The sequence below is a fragment of the Schistocerca cancellata genome, chromosome 1 (assembly GCF_023864275.1).
Source record: "Schistocerca cancellata isolate TAMUIC-IGC-003103 chromosome 1, iqSchCanc2.1, whole genome shotgun sequence".
Lineage (NCBI taxonomy): Eukaryota > Metazoa > Arthropoda > Insecta > Orthoptera > Acrididae > Schistocerca > Schistocerca cancellata.
The window spans coordinates 842,006,954-842,027,462 of NC_064626.1; the positions used below are offsets into that span (position 1 = coordinate 842,006,954).

General features: G+C 41.1%; 1 protein-coding gene across 1 annotated transcript in view; it reads left to right on the forward strand.

Moving 5' to 3' along the window:
* Positions 1-20,149, forward strand: part of LOC126188872 (pescadillo homolog) — a 42,159-nt gene extending 22,010 nt beyond the window's left edge. Inside the window, exons 7-9 of the mRNA XM_049930531.1 lie at positions 6,882-7,069; positions 19,195-19,388; positions 19,472-20,149. Of these exons, the coding sequence (XP_049786488.1) occupies positions 6,882-7,069; positions 19,195-19,388; positions 19,472-19,744 (655 nt within the window). The 3' untranslated portion in view covers positions 19,745-20,149. The remainder of the gene's footprint in view (positions 1-6,881; positions 7,070-19,194; positions 19,389-19,471) is intronic.
* The last annotated feature ends 360 nt before the right edge of the window (positions 20,150-20,509 follow it).

Below are 20,509 nucleotides of genomic sequence, written 5' to 3' on the forward strand. Positions count from 1 at the left end.
ATATTATGAGAAGGAAAGTTGCTACCCACCATGTAGGGGAGATGCTAAGTCGCAGATAGGCACAACAAAAAGACGCTCACAATTAAAGGTTTCGGCCATTGGCCTTTGTCAACAATACACACACACACACACACACACACACACACACACACACACACACACAATGCAACTCCATGTGTGTGAGATGCATTTTCAATATTGTTACATTCCATCTTGGATTTCCATTATTTGATTTTTGCCCAAAAGACCAAATAATCTATTTATATTGTCTATACAGTGATGTGAAAATTGTATTTTTTGTTACCAGATGTGCAATTTTTTGCGTGGTAATTGTCATGCAAGCATTGTAAGACTTTTGCACTATAGACTAAATAATACAGAAGAAGATTTAAATAAAAGAAGGGTTTATAAGTATAACAAAATTCGAACAAAATGAGAAATAGATATAATGAATTCAGTAATGTGGACGAAAAAGCAGGGTGATAATACAAAAGAAATTAAATTTAAATTAATACATAAAATTAATTAAAAGCACATGAACAGAAATTTCAAATGGAAAAATAATGATAAGAAGAAAAATGAGAGCAAATTAAGTATTTAATATTATGGTTAAATGATATAACTAAGGAATGGAAATAAAAAAACTACATTTAAATCATTAATTGAATAAAAATGATCAAATTCATTATGATAAAGATTTAAAAATTTAAAAAATGTACTGCACCTGATGAGATTCAAACACACAACCTCCTGCAAGTACATCTATTATCCTATTCATTAAACCACATGACCACACTACATAAATTGACTTTTTTAATGTCATTCAGCATCATGCATAATTCCAAATTTTTCTTCATCAATTACTCACAAAGGAGGACCCACCAGGGTGAATGGCTGCAGTGTGTGATACCTGGGAACCTGGCCTACATAACTTTGTAGATGGTTTCAAAAAGTAAGTGCACCACTGGGGATATCTCCTTGTAAATGTTGGATTTCATTGATGACATTACTTTCAGATTTGGGCTGTGGTGTGGTGACATTGTTGACAAGCCCTCTGCCTACTATGTGAACTGCTATAGGGTAATTATTCCCAGCAGGTAACAAGTAGCAAGGTTGCAACATAAATGTAACGATGCTCCCGGGAAGCAATGAGGTGCAATTTGAGAGCAGTGAAGTGCCAGTGGTGAGGATGCAACATAATCGTGCCCTTAGTGTTCACTGCAGATGCTGGCCAACAATCAATGGAATGGCTGAAATGATTTGCCCAATTTGGTAAAAGTGTACTTACCTTGACAGCACAGCCCAACAGTGGTTCTAAAACAACAAAGAGAGCTGAGACACATCCTAGGCTGAACTGAAGAAAACATTTGATAATAATCGGCAGCAAGTCTGCTTAGCACAGGAACGGTTTAAGAGCATTGCCTAATGCCATGAGAAACAGCACAGTCCTGCACAAAGTATGTTTTGGCCCTGTGCAAATTGTGTATCGGAATATGACTGAAGCCTACAAAATCTCAAATTCGGTGAAAGGAGACGCACACAAATGATATCTACCAAGCTGTCCTGGTAAAGAATACAACAACAATCAAGGAATTGATCAAATGGTGCCAACGCATCAAGAAAATGCAACAGAAAAAAAAGAAAGAATTAAGACCAACTCCTCAGTGTGGTTCTAATGGCACTTATGGAAGATAACCGCAAGCTCACGTTGCTATATAGTAAGTGGAGAGAGAGAGAGAGAGAGAGAGAGAGAGAGAGAGAGAGAGAGAGAGCAGTGTGTATCAGCCAGAAATGTCAGACGAGGCAAGCAAGAAATAGCAGCCGTAAATGTCAACCCTATACATTAGAAGGTAATAAGAGAATGTCAAAGAAGAGGAGTATTGATCTTTAGCACCAGTCTGCACTACCAGTTGAATGCAACAGGTAGAATGGACGAGGCCAACTCGTACTTAATGGTACAGCTGTCAAATGACAAGCCAGCATCTGACCAGTAATGGTAAACCAATTCCTCCGCTAAGTATAACACCTTGGAGAAGAAAGACAATTGGAGGACAGAGGACTGCTTGCTGGTATATTTTCACTGTGGAACACTGGACACTTACCCCACTGCAGGGAAAGAAGACGAATGTTTGACGGCTCCTATATTGCTAGATGTCAACCACCACAACAGTTCTATTCATACCAGTCAACCGGAGACTATTGCAGTCAAACTGTGGGAAGAAGGCAGTTGGCATACTCTGGATGAGTTCACTCCCCAACACACCGTAGTCAATCCCCGCACTAATATAGGGTACCAGCCCCTTACCTAGCCACTCTACTTAGGGAAACTACATAAAGTAGCCACTTCTGGAAGCAAGACAACCACAAATGAAAACCCTTTGTGGACAACAATCACCAAGATGCCAGGAAATCTCATTGATGTCCTCGTCGACCATTAGCCTCCCATGGCATTAGTCGCTTCGGGAATTATTTTCCTGTAATGATGCGTACCTATTGTTGTCATCTAAAGGAGATTGTTGTGTGATATGAAATGATTGTGCTGAAACTCACAAATAGGAAATATGTTCAGCAGACACAAACTTTTATTGCAAGCATAACTATCAGCGACACAAGGTAGCCTTTCAAATTTGTCATTTTAACAGAATGTAGCCATAGTGTTGTTCTCAAATTGAACTCCAGGCAGGCATCACAGTCACTCACTATGAACTGCAGAAAATCAGAGTTGCAGATTGATGAAGCTCGTCCAGCCACCACACGAGACAGTTGTTTGCCATTGAAGGTGGTCTTATCTCGTCATCGTGAAGATGAGTGCCAGTCATCAGTAGAGATCCTCAGTTAAATTGTGAAGCTCTTGTGGATTGCAAAAAGCTACTCAGGTCCACAAAAGAAATCTACATGCCAGCAACAATCATGAGCATTATATGTGGCGAAGGATAACTTCATATCACTAATTGTCATGAACAACCACAACTCATCCTTACACCTATGTGCTTTTGGGTAACCAAACAAGTCCTGGAAGAGCAGATTAGAGCCAGAGATGAAGATTGTGCTCCTCTGCCACTACAGACAACACAAAGGAAGAAACTACTATTGATTTGCGAATAGTATTAGCCTGACAAAAGAGTGGCATAGGTGAGTGGTAGCCATTGTGCATCAGTTTTCAGATGGTTTCAAATCCAGAATGGAGAAAAGACAGGCAAAGCGGCCCATCAGCTGTGGAATTATCCACCAATTAGCCAGCACTCGTATAGTGTCATCAGCTGAGCAACGTATAATCTGGGAGGAAGTGGAGCAGATGCTGCAAGATAACATTATTGGACCTCCAGTGTCCTTGCTGTTCTCCTGTGGTCCTTTCGAAGAGGAAGGATGGCACATGACGTTTCTGTGTCGACTACTGACTAATGAAAAAAATTATGAAGAAAGGTATTTGTACATTTCCATACGTTGATAACTTGCTAGCTGCTTCAAAGGCACAAAGTATTTCATAACTGTGGACTGCACACACACACACACACACACACACACACACACACACTACTGGCAAAGTGACATTGATGAGGCTGACCTGGAAAAGACTGTTCATAACACCTCATGGCCTAAGAATTGTGCTGTTTGGATTATGGTACATTCCAGCCACCTTAGAGCATAACAACATACGTGTCGCTTGCTGCATGCTTCCAGTCTAATTATTTGATATTTAGTGTTTATCATTGATATACATAGATGTCAAACAGAGAGACTGGATTAGGATACTGTCCATCACGACATTCACGTGCAACACTGCAAAACAAGACCACAGTCTTCACAATGTTCTTTCTGCTCCAGAGCCATGAGGCCGAAACGACAATGGATATGCTGTTCCCATTTGAGCCAAACAGTACTCATGGTTACTACATAAAATACCTCATCAACAGGACCAAAGAAGTAAGGCAGCTGGCTCATATACTGATCGTGGATGCTCAGGAGAAAGACTGAGAGCAATATAACACCAAGCACCACTCAATGAGATTCTACTCAGGAGGCTTGGTATGGATTTTTACACCTGTGTCGAAAGTGGGACTGTCAGAAAAGTTACTAAAGTGCTATTTTGGGCCATATTGTATCATTATTCATCACATACTACGTCAACTAGTATGTACCTTCATCAAAACAAAACCACAGACACATCGTCCATGCACTCTGTATGAAGCCCTGTTATTGTTCAGAGGTACAGATCATTGATGTGAGGTTCAAAGAAACTGAAGACATACACCAATGGGAGAGGCTACATTCAGTACTCAACTTAATAAAAAAAGATCTAAAAACACAAGCAGAATGCAAGGATCCACCATTCAGAGGACTATTGACGAGACCTAGATCTAGTGTGCTGTAGTTAGTTCTAATGAGAATTTTGAATAATTGGGTTGCTGTTTTTCAGCAGGAGAGGGAGCAGTGCTGCAGGGTGTGGGGGTATGTGGTGGAGTTAACGGGTTAGTGTCGCTGGCTGACCTGCTGTGTGCCTCCAGTCTAATTATTTTATATTTAGCATTTATCATATCTGGAAGGTTCTTGAAATACCTTGAATATTCTGGAATATTCAATGTGTGAATAAATAGCTTCACTGTCCATCTAGGAGGACAGCTCTGTTCTGACTGTACATTGGTGTTCATAATAAAAGCACTTTCAGTTTTAAGTATTGTATTTCATTTGCCAACCCTGCTTTTGGATTTAAACTTGGGTGTAGCTATGCTATGACAATATATAATAGAAGCACTGAGTGATAAATTGATACACAAACTAAACTTGGAAATTGTAGCTGCGTTTATAAGCAATGTCCTCATCAGAATTAACAAATGCACTTATACAATACTCGGAAAGGACAAAATGGTACTTCCCTCATTGAGGAGAAGTTTAGTCACAGACATGCTCAACAACTGACTGCAATTTAATGGCTTTTCTATGTGATAAGTAGCAATCTAACCTTTGAGTTTGTTGTTATTCTATCCTGGATTTTCCATTGTTTGAAATATGCATATACACAGGCAGTTATAAGGGGTGATCAAAAAGTTTCCATTCGAAGACCGTACAGTCTAGAATCAATATGCCAATCAGGCAGAGCCATTTCTGAGACAATTGTCCACTGACACACCAGGTTGAAGATACCTATTTGGTAAAACACTTTGTCCTGTTGCATGAAGTAGTCCATAACTGCCTTCTGCACATCCTCGTCCAACAGGAATCGTCAACCCTTAAAGACCTTTTTTAAAGGCCTGAAGGCACAGTAATCGCTTGGACTGCTCATGTGTCTTCTAACTGAGTTGACATAACTTTTGCATTATGACATTTGCAATATGGGGATATGTTAGGAAGCAGCACCATTGGACTTGGCGCATCATTCAATAATGGTGGTTCTCGACAGACGCATCCTTTATTCTCCGTTGGATGTCTAGTGGTGGTTGTCTTTCAGCAGCCAAGAAAAGAATAACAGCACGTTGGTCCTGTTTGGACACATTCGGTAAAAACATTGCTGTAGTTCATATTTCCGCATCAACTGCACACGAGTCAGAAAGACATGAATACTACATTAGTCCTTTACCTACATGTTTGTTCTTATAAAGAACATTAGAGCCACACTGCATTGTATATATACTGCATCAATGCCCTTGAATGGAAACTTTTTGATTTACCCCTTATACTTTTTCTCAGTACTGCACCACAGTTGGGTGGTACAAGACATGTAACTTTTTTTTTGGGGGGGGGGGGGGGGGGGGGGGGAGAGAGAACAGAACAGAGAAAGAGGAAGACAGTAGAGAAAAGAGGTGGGATGTAGCTTGACAACTAGATGAACCAGAACGGAAGTGTTATGGAGCTGTTGTGGAAGTAGGGGGAAATGTGGTGGAGATGGTGAGGCAGATTTTTGGAGAAAGGAAGTGATACATAACACAGGAAAAATCCATGCAATGCAGAGAAGCTAGTTATGGTGGGTTGTGGACAAAAATGGCAAAGGTTGCAAAGCAGTCACTGAAGTTGAACCAAACAGAATTCTCTGACACCGAGTTGTCAAAATTTTCCCTTAATCTACTAAACAGCTGGTTGAAGGCTGTGCAAAAAATTGTAGTTGAGTCGATATATCTCATGGCTGATTTCAGATGCGCCTCTGTGTCCAGTGGTTAGCATATGACTATGAGGAGCTGGAATAGAAAGTGCTGGATATATGCATGGGACAGTTATTGCACCTCTTCATGTCAATATGCCAGATGTGGCAAGAGGTTGCACCTGGGTCTTTCATGTGCATATGGCACACATGACAATAGTATAGGCATGGCATAAGAATGTACCAGGATATTTCATAGATTCCTTGAGTGATCACTTTAAGAGAGTTGAGAAGAATGTTCTTAGTTTCAGGGAAGGAGAGGTGATCCTTTGCGGCTATTTGGTGTCAGGTGATTGAATTACTGCAAGCATGTGTGGGAAGGGCATAGAAGATCTGTTTGTGAATTATATTTTGAGGAGGGGTCTGGGTACTGCATATTCTAAAGTCCTTAGCAAGATGTTTAGCATACTGACAAGCAATTACTCTTCACTGGAGATGTCATCTGTGGGTGGCTAATTTGTACAGGAGAGACTTTTTGTTGTGGAAAGGGTGTCAGTTACCAATGTAGAGGCATAGATGTTGGTCAGCAATTTTTATGTGAATAGGGTTTTATTAAAACCATCAGAGAAAAGGTGTTGAACATCCAGAAAAGGGGCATACTGAGTTGAAGAAACCGAGGTCAGACAAATAGGAGAAGAGGCTAATGCTGTGGGCTAATTGAGGATATTTATAAACCTTGAACACTTTGTTTTGTCATGTGAAATCTGGCAGTGTACACACTGAATGAAATGAATTTCTTACTTTGCAGGTACTACATTCAGCCACAGTGGGTATTTGATTCTGTAAATGCTCGACAATTACTGCCCGTTGAGAAATATTTTGTTGGAGCCGTTCTGCCACCACATCTTTCGCCATTTGTGGATGCAGAACGCGAGGAGCAGTATATCCCTCCTGAAGAACAACAGCTGCGTGATCCTTCATTAATTGAGCAGAAAGGTAGGAATTTACTCTTACTGTAGGCCAGATATTCCAGAATTTTAAGCTACTGAAGTCAATGTTTGTTAATGTTCGCATACTACAGACAGAATGCCTGGACATTTGCTGAGCTAAAAAAAGTAATTCATAGTGTTTCAGTTAGTTATGGAAACAATTTTTGTACAACTTTTTTAGCGTTTACAAAATATTTTCACTGCAAGAGGAATTTCTTCAAATCACCTAATCAGTTATTCGTAATTTTAACGCTGATATTATAATGGAAAGCACACCTGTTGTTACAGACAAGGTCCATTGTCAGTGGTATGTTTCACTCTCCATTAATAGCTCCTAATTTCATACTTCTCAGTTTGGGAATTCTTGTTGTGAAGAAGCAGTCAGTATTCATAGCATCCAACTATGCCTGTCTTGAAAATAAATTTGTCTGTTTCGGTTTCTGTTCTCATTACCTCTGTGTGTTTCATATTCAGTCTTTCCCTATTTTCTGTCCATATGTGTCTGGACTCCATGGCCTCTTCTTACTGCTTCAGTCTTAATTTTGATCTTAAAGCCATCCCCACATGGGTCGTGGTTCTATTCGCGAAGCGCACCAGATGTGATGCCCACCATGGTTGCTGCAAGTTCGGAAATGACCTGCTTTATCTCGCGAAAGGCACTACTCATTGTAATTTGTGACCACAGTACTCTCCTGTGCCAGTTGGCTGCATTTGGTGCACTAATCACACAATATTATGAAAAGGATAGATTTGCTACTCACAGTAAAGGTAGCACTTTGAGTAACAGACAAGCACAACAAAAAGACTATTACACAAAAGCTTTTGGCCAAAGCCTTCTTCAGAAAAGAAAACACATATGCAAATTCCCTCAAGCAACCATTCCTCATGCATGCACGACTGCTATCTCCAGCCCCTCAGGGGCTCAGCGTTTGCTTGCCGGGTACAGGCTTGGCGAACCTGGGGTTCCTGGGCTGGGGACTGGTAAGCACCACCATTCCTCTCTCACTGTAAGCTCTGGGTATGCTTCAGTGACCACTGCGTGGCAGGGCAGTGGAATGTTGTGTGTCACATGGAACGGGACCTCGACTTGACTGCCCAGATTGCAAGGATGGTAAAAACCACTATTAAAAACAACCTCAATCTCAAGGTGTGCTGCACTTTGATGAGATATATGGTCGTTGAGGTGGAACAGTCATTTCTGGGGAACCTGCTGCACCTCAGTTGTATATGGCTGACTTAGGCATGCGGGGCTCTGTCTTGGAGGATTTTTATTTCCCTAGCTGCTTATGGGACTGAGATGCATCCATCAGAGTTTTCTCTTCCACCTCCCAGCATAATGGATGGACTGCCGTTAGTTACAAACACCCAATCAAATAAGAGGGCTTGTGTAACCAGTCCTGGTAGTCAAGAATCCTAGAGTGTGTAGTAAAAGAATGCGTGCTGCTGGTCAGTGTGTGTTTTCATTGGTTAAAGGGCAAAAGGAAAGTTTTGGCAAAGTGTCACCTTTTTACATACAGCAGGGTTTAGAGGGGATTACAGGTACTTTAAAATCAGTTAAGTGGTTATGAAATGGTACATTGTTGGTGAAAACATCAAGTTCCCAACAAGTGACGAATCTACAGAGGTCCAAAACCCTTGGGGAATATGCCATTGAGATTGAGCTTCACTCCACATTAAACTATAATAAAGATGTGACATGCAGAAACGGTGGACATCCCCAAAGAAGACCTGAAAGTTGAGTGGGTCCAAGAAGGCATTGTAGATGTGCAGAACATTATGAAACGAGTGGAGGGCGATCTTGTTAAATCCAAATTGGTCATCCTGCCTGGAACTATTAAGGCAGGTTTTCTTCATTTAACTGTGCAGCCTTATGTCTCCTATCCAACTTGTTGTTTTAAATGCCAGCAATTTGGGCATACCATACATGGATTTAAGGGAGAAGCCACTTGTGACAAATGTGGTACGACTGCCCACAAAGGAGTCAGATGCTCATCTCAATCAAAGTGAGTAAATTGCTCTGGGGCCCACCCAGTCTGGAGTAGCAACTGCTTTGTCTTCCTTGAGAAATGGAAGATACAGGAGATTAAAACCACATGACAGATTCCCTATGATGAGACCAAGAATATTTATAAAAGCATGCAGCCCCCAACGTTCGCTACCTCCTTTGCATCTGTTGTTAAGCAGTCAGTACAGAAAAGTGATGCTGCTACACAAATGGAGGTAGCTACTGTTAGCAATAGTACCTGCATTTATCAGTGTACTTGTGCTGCTGTAGTTACTTCATACCCTACACTTCATCCCAAAACTTTGGAAAAGTCTGTAGTCACTAATGTTGCGGAGCTCCCTGCTCCCCCTAAGATTCAGTATGGTCCACTTTCCAGTGCTGCCACTACCATTGCTGTGGTTGTGACTCCGAAGCCTACCCAGGGCAAAAAATCAAAGGCCAAGCATCTTCCACTGATGGAGTAGGGAAGTAAACACTCTGAAGATGTCATCGTCATACTATCTGATGTCTCTCTTGACTCTTTGGTAGAGGTAATGGACCTTGATCATCTCGCTCCAAGACAGAGCTTCCACCCATTACAGGCTCCGCTCCCTGGCAGAAAGACCAGGTGAAAGTGCAACCCCCATGATAAATGGCTCCAATATTATAGTGGTACACTAATGGGTTCTGGACACATGTGGAGGAACTGAAACTGCTAGTGCAGGAATGCCCCCTGTGCCTGTGTTTACAAGAAACACATTTTAAATCCACTAGCAGTCCTGTGCTACGGAGCTATAGCCCTCACCAAAGGATGACCTGACTGGGGATGGAGCCAAGGGTTTGTCAATACCGTGCATCACTCCTCTGCACTCTCACGGGCTACTGACCTGCAAACAGTTGCTATTGAAATTCATGGGTTTTGGAGGGTCACTGTTTGCTCATTGAATCTATCTCCACCAGATATGATAGACTCTGAGGCTCTCACAGAGCACCACACGAGGAGAAGCCACAAACATGGATGGTCAGCTGGGCTAATTGGATGCTTTTCAGCCAGCTGGCTGTGATTGAACATCACAGCAGTGTCCATCTTGCTGCTGACTTATCCGTCCCAGTGTCCTCAGATCATCTTAGGAGGCGTACTGTACCTTGGTTCACAGATGAGTGCTACTCAGCCATCTGGGACAGGTGTGCTGCTTCAACAATTTAAATGCCGCCCTACGGAAGACAACCTCATAGCTTTTCGATTCGTGAGTAAGCCAAGTGTCAGTGTTATTAAACAGAGCAAGAAAAGGTCATGGCAAGCCTTCCTGGACTCCATCAACCATTCCATGTGTTCTGCAGAAGTATGGGAAGCCATTTGGAGGATTTCCAGTAAACACAGTTGTTTATCAATCGCAGCAGTGCTGAAATAGGGGTGTCTTCAAACAATGCCCAGAGACATTGCTCAGACACTGGCCAGTCATTTTGCAGAAACTACAGCTGATGCAAGTCAGAATCCGGCATTGCATCGCTACTGTGCAGCTGTAGAGAGGGGCAAGTTGGACTTCAGATCCAATAGTTCTGAGGCCTGCAACTCTCCTTTCTCCATGTGGGAACTGGAATCGGCACTGTCTGAGACTTGTGACACTGCACCCAGTCAGAACCAACTCTGGTACTGCACGCTTCATCAATTGCCAGCAGAATCAAACGAAATCCTCTTCGAATGTTTCAGTCTTATATGGCTGGCAGACAACTTCCCCAACTCATGGAGGGAGGAGATTCTGATACCTCTTCTAAAGTGAGGAAAAGACTGCAGTTACAGGAGTATTGCTTTAACGAGCTGTGTAAGAAAGACTCCTGGAGCGAATGGTTAACCATCATTTGGTCTAGCTGTTAGAGACCAGGCAACTGCTTAGCCACTCTCATTGTGGCTTCCAGAGATTTCAGTCCACTGTCGACAACTTGACCCTGCTAGAGGTGGCTATACAGCAGGCTTTCCTATATAACATAACTGTTGTGGCACCTTTTTTTTATATCAGTAAGGCATATGGCACTACTTGGAGACACAGTATTCTCACGTAACTGCATCAATGGAGCTTTCATGGTCATCTCCCTATCTTCTTATGGTCTTCCTTGACTCAAGTGGGTGAGACGCTGTCAGATCGATTCGAGCAGGTAATTGGTGTACATCAGGACACAGTTTTAAGTGTTACCATCTTTGCTATAACTATTAAACAGTATCATGTCTATGGTAAGGAGTCATGTACAGTGCTCCTATTAGCGGACAGTTTTGCTGTTTTCTGTTGCTCCTCCAGTGTTGCAACAGAAAGCTGCCAGTTGCAACTTACAGTGTGGAGGTTAGGTTAGAGGAGTGGGCTGCAAAGATGGGTTTTCTGCAATTTTGTGTGTGTGTGTGTGTGTGTGTGTGTGTGTGTGTGTGCGCGCGTGCGTCCGTGCGTCCGTGCGTGCGTGCGCGCTCGCATTTTAATCATTCAGTCATATTTTTAATTTACCTGACCTCCGACATTTTAGAAACACATTGAGGTTTCTAGGTGTCACTCTTTCCCCCCCCCTCCAAATTGTTGTGGTTGCCACACCTGAGAGACCTGAAAGTCAGATCTGTCAAGACACTAAATATCATGAAGTGCCTCAACCACAGGCCTTGGGGAGTGGACAGGACACGTCTCCTCCAGTTTTGTTGGGCTTTCGTTCAGTCGTGGCTGGACTAGGGGTACACTGTGTAGGAATCATCAAGGCCTGCTCATACTCAGCCTCTGTGCTGATGCTGGGGAACCACCACTTACCATCCAGCGGCAGCTCCTCATGGTGCACCAGGCATGTAAGTTCCTCGCAGCTCCAACTTCACTTGCATACCAAACTGCTGTTCTTCCACCTCTGGAATGCCTTTGCTCCAGTCGACCACAAGCCACAATGCTATTTGGGATACATGTGCAACGTGTGCTGGAGTCACTCAGTGTGTAGCAGGTACAACGCCAAATCTAGGATTTTAATCATCTACCATCCTGGTTTCTGGAGAGGCCCAGAGTAATTTTAGATTTGGTGTGGTATAGGAGAGATTGCACTCCTGCTTCCGTTTCCAGTGTGATAATTTTTGACATTTTACCTGAGTACCACAGCTATGTAGCCATTTTTACAGGTGGGTTGAAACGGGGGGGCTTTGTTGGTTTCTCTGTTGTTTTCCTGGATTGTACCCTCAAGGTTCAAGTGCCTCAAGACTTTACTGTCTTTTATGAAGCATTATATGCAGTCTTGCAGCATTGGAGCTAATGAGATGTTCTTCCAATGCCAAATTTCTTGTCTCAGATCCTCTGAGTGCCCTACACTTTCTGAAATGTTTGTATCCAGCAGATAAAATAGTCCACACTATCCAGGATGCCCTCCTGCAACTACAATACTGGGGAAGGAGGTGTCTTTCTACTGGATATTAGGGCACATGGGAATTGGGGGGAATGAAAATGCAAATCTAGCAGCCAAGGAGGTGTTGTGTCATGATCCTCGGGTATTTCAATGTGCCATCCACCTGCATGCTATAACTTTGCTGTTGAGCTCCAGATTCTTGCATCGGTGAGAGGATGAGTGGCTGGAAGTGACAGACAATAAGCTCTGTCTATTAAACCCCACAATGTGGCCATGGTGTACTTCCTTCAAACTACGAAGACAGGATGAGGTTCTCCTCACTCGTCTTCGCATAGACCACAACCCTATGCTGCATGGCTTTTTGTTATGACGAGAGGACCTTCCAATGTGTGGCCTTTTGTGGTGTATAGATCACTTTGCTCCACATTTTGTTGGATTGCAATTCCCCCTCCCCCCGACTAGCGAGCCATGGCTGATTTGCTGACAGATCTGCAATCTGTTTTAGGTAACGTTCAAATGAATGTGGTTAGAGTTTTAAAGCTTTGTGAATTGTCCTCCTTTTCCAACATTTTAGGGAGATGGTTTTAATGTATTAACAGGGTGATTGGCTCAACCATATTTTAGGCGGGGGGTCAGCCAGTGACATTTACCTGTGGCTTCCTTTTAGCTCCTTTTGTCATTTTACTTGTGTTCATTCTCCTCTGTGGCATCTTTTATTCTTTTCTGTTGTCTTAGCGTGTATGGTCACATTTGTGTCTTTTAATATGTGTAAGGGCTCTGATAACCTCGCCGTTAAGAGCCTGTAAGCAACACACACACACACACACACACACACACACACACACACACTCACTACCTGCTATGGTCAGAATCAGTTGGATGAGGTTTTTCTAAGCTAACTCTTTCTTTCGTAGGTGGACTACATTCTTCCAGTAAATCAGTGTAGCATCTGATCTTTCAACGACTAGTTCTAAATGGTTGTTCCATTTTTAGTGTCTGATACTCTCACATCTTTGTAGTTGTTACTGTTTCCATCCATTCTTTGCCAGAAGTGATCAAACAGTAATCAGTCTTCCCATCAAATTATGTACAACACATTCATTTATGGTGAAGATGAGCATCCAGTCCTTAAACCAAGCCACAATTCTCTGCAGGCCTCCTTGCATTTTGCTGCAGTTTTCTGACATTACAACTTTCCTGTATATTGCAGCATCTTCCACAGACTGCATTACAGATCTTCAAATATTATCGTCCAGCTATTTATGTATATATTGTGAACAGTATAAGAGCTGTATGACACTTCCTTTTGGTACATACTATATTCCTTTTACATGCAGTGATATCAGTCTATTGAGGCTAGAGTTATGGTCTAAAGTCATAATTCTTCCCCAGATAAATGTGACCACACTTTTAATCAGTCTGAACTATAGAGAGAGAGAGGATAAGCAGTTAAATCCTCCCCATTGTTAATTTAAGGAGCTTTTTCACATTTGCAGCTGTACTATGGCTTTATTGTGTATGATTCTGTTCAACTATTCTAATTAAAGACCTTTAACTCCATTCACCATGAGTGTGTTAAACTAGCGACAGGAGCCATAAGGACAAGTCTTACACCCGGACTCTGTGCTGAGGCTGGGAAACAGCCTCCAACCAGCCGACATAATTTCCTCATGATGTTACAACCATGCAAGGTCCCATCACTCCAACATTCAGTTTTCTTGTCTGCCTATCAGTATAATGTAGGTATGTAAATTTCAGAAGAGCTGCGGGACCATTTGAGATTAGAACAAAGGAGCAGCTTGTGGAGCTCAGTGTGGCAGATCTGAAAGTGTAAACAGACAGTTAAAGCAGTATCATGCCTGGTTACTAGTGGAATCAAGGTTGTTTTTAATTTTGACAAAGTGCAAGAAATATTGTGCGCCAGATTTTATGTCCAAACAAGCCTTTTACAAATATATAGAGAAACACTGAAATTTAACATTTATTTAAGTTGGTGGGTCTAAGCAGTTGTTTCCCCTGACAGTGTCTTTGGGATTAGATTCTATAGGAATTTACACTCTTTGATGCAGAGTCCAAAACAATCATAAAAATGCTCGAGCAGAAGAGGTGCAATCAACAGAACAACTTTTTCATCTGCTGTGTTTCCCTAAGTGCCCTACAAACCATTCAGAAAATGTACCCAGCAGACAAAGTGGTGCTAAACATGACACACTTCATGTCCTATAATTTTAAGGGGAGAAAGCAACATTCTGCTGGATTACCGGGCCATATGGAAACCCAGCAGCAAGGGATAAGGACAACGATAGTAACGTATTACTCTGTGTTGTCACATTGTGTGGTATTAATTCAAGAGCAAAAGTTGTGTCTTAGGGAGAAGGTGTAGGTACAAAATAGAAGATTAAGATTGGTGGAGCTTACAGTTCTGTCATATCGAACATCACTCCACTCGCACAGATGGATAGAAGTGGCTTTAAGGGGACCACACCGTGGTTCAGGTTGAAAAAAATGGGTTTTTTATTTTCATCATATTTCGATAGATTAAGGTTTTATTTAAGTACTATGAAAAGGATTTTGCTGAAAATTTTCTTTTTTTCGAGCATTTAAAGAGCATTTTCCTACCACGTGTGCTTAAGTGCCTCCCCCTTTTTTCTGCAGATATTTTTGATCTTTATATCCCCTACATTGCACGTTAGGGTTTTTTTTAAACTCCCAAGTGTGTTGGCTATCCTTTGAATGCAACGGTCGGTATTCTTTTGTTTCTGCTGTCTGTAAACAACATGCTTTCAAACACGCAGTTAGTTTAGTTCAGGTGTGATTGCAATTAGTTGTTATACTTACGTTTGCAGTGCTTGTTTATGTATATTCTGTTGTGTTTATTGAAGATGATGAAACGTAAAGGCATTTTCAAGAAATGACAATTTAGAGGAAACAAGTTTAGAAAGCTTCCTGTACAAGAGGTTATGTCACCTGGCAACGATGTTTCTAATTGTAATTCTTCAACAAGTGAATCATCAAAGAAGCTCTCACCATTTCAAGAGAGTTACAACGGATTTACTGTAAGTGACAAGGGGTGCAGTAACACTGTTATAAATTTGAGAATATAATCAGATTAATTTCTGAATTTATACAATGTAGACAGTGTGGTGAGTCACAGAGTGTGAAAATTTGTGAGAGTGCCAGTGGGAGAAAAGGCCTAGCAATTGCTTTGGACTTAATTTGCAGTAAACACTTAGCTGTGATTTCATTTGAGTTCTTCAAAACCAGATGCAAGTGGCCCTTATGAAATCAATTCTAGATTACTTTATGCCTTACGATGCATTGGCAAGGGCATGGCTGCAGGGAGAACATTTTGTTCAGTGATGAACTTACATCAACCACCAAATAAATTTGAAAAACTGACTGCAATATTAGAGAAAGCTGTTTGTGAGGTCAGTGAGGAAAGCATGAAACTGGCTGCTATGGAAGCTGTGGAAGATGTTCGGATATTGCAGTTGCACTTGATGGAAGTTGGCTGAAAAGAGGACATACTTCTCTGAATGGAGTAGTGACTGCCATGAGTGTAGACACCAGTAAAGTGCCAGATGTGGAGACAACATCTAAATATTGCAAATGTTGTAAAGTCAGTGAACATAAAGAACACAACTGTGTGGCTAATTTTAGAGGAACAAGTGGTGGTTTGGAAGTTCATGGAGTATAGCAAATATTTCATCGCTCTTTAGAAACAAGAGGCGTACGGTACACCAAATATTTGGGTGATGGTGACAGTAAGGCATACAACAATGTGGTGAACTCTAAGCCATATGGAGATGCCATTATTAGTAAAATAGAATGTGTAGGCCATGTTCAAAAATGTTTGGGAACAAGGCTGAGAAAACTAACTGTTAATATGAGAGGAAAAAAATTAGAAGATGGAAAATTGTTGACTGGACGGGGTCGGTTAACTAAAACTGAAATAGGAAACTTGCAGATATACTATGGGCAGGCAATTAGGAGAAATAAAGAAAACCTGGAGGCAATGAAGAGAGATGTTTGGAGCATATTCTTCCATAAGTCCTTTATTAATGATAAGCCATGTCATGGATTGTGTCCATCAGGAGAAAATTCGTGGTGCAAATACAACGGGGCTCAGGCAACTGGAGAATCTTATTCTCACCAGCATTCTCTTCCTGCTGCTGTTATTACAGCAATTAAACCTATTTTCAGGGACTTGGCTCATCCTGACCTCCTAAGGAAATGTGTGGTCCACAACTGAGAATAGACCACAGTCCTCTTACTTACGGGCACCTACTCCTGCAGGATGATCCCCTCCTCTACCCCACCCCACCCACCTAAATCGTTGTGCTTGTGGTGTACAAGTTTACACATTTTATTTGATCATAATCTTTTTTCCATCCAGAACTTGGCAGTTCATTTAAATGTGCTTTATTATCTTCCCAGATAGTCATGTGTGTTAGGTGCTGCTTCTGGGACAGGGAGGTGCACCAGCCCCAGACTGAATCTACCCGCCGGATTAATGAAGGGGTCGGTGTACTGGCCAGTCTGGATATGATTTGTAGGTGGTTTTCTGCATCACTATGTGAATACCAGGCTGGTACACTAGTGCCGCCTCAGTTACATGATTCACAGACATTTAGAAAACTTTCCCTCTCGTCATGAATAACACTTCATGCAGAGTGTTGGTGCATGCACATTCCGTCCACAGAAACAATGTGGTGGCACAGGAAGGGTGTCTGGCCACCTTTAAAATTAACCATGCTATTGTCACCCTGCCTTGATTCAGGACAAAGATACAGGAAAAAGAAAGCTATTTCAATCTCTCAGAGTTTCTAGGATCTCTTTTTTTGGGTTAGCTTTATCTACAATTTAGACAGTGAGTCAATTTCTTTTGTAAGCCTCATCCAACTGTAGGTCACATAGAATGCATCAGACTTCTAGCTAATTGTAGGTTGGTAAAAGAGATATGAAGGAAATAGTTGTGCTGCTGGATAGTAGCCATGGCAGCGGTGTAGGCCGGCTGGTACAGAACAAATTAGGAACAGGGTACCAGGTCACAAGTTGTGAAGCAAAATGCCTATCCTTACCAAGGTGACAGAGGACATAGGAAATTTGTGTAACAGTTTTGATAAAGAGGCTCAGGTGATCACAGTAGGTGGAGCAGAAAAGAGCCTGGCTGAAGATAGAAATTAAGTGTGGCCTTGGTAGAATAGGAGTAGCAGTTTCATACATAAGGTTTGTGGAGGTCATGCAGCACCATGACCAGCCTTGGGTTAACAGTCCTGTCAGCCATGTGAGCACAGAGTTCAGCAACCTACTGCTGACTGAAATGAAATGTCATGTGAATTCAGTACCTGTTGCTACCGTTGGGAGATTAGGATACTAGACAGGCCTGCGCCTGAATAAGAGGTTGAAAGAAAGGTTGACTAAGCCTCTTACAAAAAAATGAACAGATGGTCTCTGTCATATAAAGCAAGATCCCTGTGGTTACTGGTATTGGAGGGGTACCTTTCATTAAATTGGCATCAAGCACCCTGTTGTGAAAAAAGTTAATATCAGAAGAGCCCCATAATATGTTTAAGAATGCACAGCAAAGTAAGGTTAGCTTATTTCATAAGAATATTAGAGGACTGAGTAATGAGGTAGACAAGCATGTCTGGAGAATTTAGAGAGCTCTGAAAAGATAGACATCCTGTGCCTATCTGAGCACCACATGGTTTGAGAAGTTAAATTTGAAGGATTACACTCCAACATCATACTCATGTAGAACTAATATGAGGGAAAGAGGAGTTGTTGCATATATTAAGATATAACAGAAATTCAGAAACATTGAAACAAGTAGATTTTGTAGTGAGCAATGCACAGCACTGTGTGCTTCTGAATTAATACTGAAAAAGAGTTCACTCAAAATTGTAACTGTACATAGATCCCCATTGGGAAGTTCCGAACTGTCCTTTCTGACAGACAACAGAAAGCAGTTAATACTCTGTGGAGATATCATGCAAATTTTTTGAAGGATTCTGATTGGAAAAATGATCGGGAAACTCTACTTGGGTACTCTATTTGGATCCTACAATTTTATCTCAGTAATTAATTTCCAATGCAGGTGGATAACGACAGTTCACCGTGTATATTAATGACATTGCAGACAATATTAATAGTTACCTAAGACTTTTTGCAGATATGCAGTTATCTATAATGAACTACTGCCCAATAAAAGCTGCATAAATATTCAGTTATTTCTTAATAAGATTTCAGAATGGTGCTGTGACTGAAAACTTGCTTTAAATATTCACAAAATGAAAAAAAAGTAACACCATATGAGTATAATATTGATGAGTAACAGTTGGAGTCGGCCAACTCATATTACACCTGGTACCTGGGCATAACACATTGCAGGAACATGAAATGGAATGATCACATAGGCAAAGTTGTAGGTAATGAGGATAAGATTAGAGTAATTACAGTATGCAGAGAAGCATTTATAAACAGTCATTGAGAATCTTGAGACCAGTATCATCTGTTTCAAATGGTCTCTTACTGATAACGCCTTCAATAGTAGACAGAGGTTTTTGCTAGAGATAAATAGATTGTGTGTGAATGTATGGCAAGAGAATTATAGAACTTTATGTATATTTGATATCTAATATTAGCATCAAAAGTTTCTTACTAAGCATCAGTAATTGATGAGCATGCATAAATTTTATTTCAGTTTGCTGTTGACCTAACACATCACACACAACTGTAGCCATTGTAAATCTGTATGTAACTAATTAAGCATGTGTAATGCATTGCAGATTCTGGAGAGAGCAGTTCTGATGACGAAGATAATGCAAGTGATGAAGATGCCGTTGATAAGAATAAACATAACTCCAAAGAAAAGCACAGTCATAAGAAAGGTAAATCTGAGGTAGATAAGTCTGAAGCAGAAGCTGACAACAAAGCTGATGATACTCCAAGTGAAGGAATTGAAAGCCAACGAGAAGAAAAAGTAAGAACACATTCTTTGGAAAACTAACTGTAGTCTGGTGTTTTGGTGAAAATGTTATTCATATACTACTTGTTTCATTTCAGCGCAAGCGTATGTCTGTTACTGCTGGCACAGTTTCTGTTGAAGATCCTATGGAGAAGGTGCGGCAGGATCGTCAAGAATACAGATTGCGAGAGAAAATGATAGCAAAAAAGCATCGTAAACTATACCGTAGTATGATGGAGGGCAGAACTGACAGGGCTAAAGAAGTATGGCTGTTGCGAAAAAAGCGCCAACGAATAGAAGCAGAAGAAAAACAACACCGCAAACGAGAGCGAAGGGAGGCACAAGTCTCTGCTGCTACATCTGTAACATAGTACGATTGTGTGTAACAAATATGAAAGGTACACCACAGTTGTTACAGCAATATAGTATAGGCCAGTTCATTTTTTATCTTTGGCAAACAACAGTGTTGGTGCAATGTCACATGAATTTACACTATGAACTAAATCCAGTCTGTAAGTCAAAGGACACTGGCTTTTAATGAAAGTGAAAATGAAAATCCATGAAAAAGTACAGTGTTTAAAACAAATAGATTTGTTGGTTTCACCTAATGAAGTTCAAGAATTTATTTATCATTACTTTTAAAAATTGTTGATACTTGACTTTGTAAATAATTGTATGTATTGATTGTGACTAAGACATTTTCATCGTGGTCAGCATCTTTTGTAACAGAAGTGCTTTGTTGCCTTTCTAGAACATAAATTATTCTGAGAATGATAGATCAGTTTTGATTCATACCTTAACCACAATTAAATGATGTGCTACCAGTAAAGTTGTGATGGTGCATAGTGTAGTAGTTGATTATGTCTGCTACTGTTTATTTATGGTTTACTTGTTAAAGGACATAGGTGCATACCATGTGCCTCCCCTCCACCTGCCTTCAGTCTCTGGAGAACAAAGAAGGAATAAATCCCATTTGTGTTAGAGAAACAAAAATTTTGTTTGTGTTTCTCTCGACATGTGAGATTTATTAGCTTTTTTCTCAAATGTGAAGAAAGTGTTTACAAACATGCTCGACTTACTAATTTGCTCTCTTTCATCTCTGACTTTGCATATTTCAGGACACATGTTTATGAGAA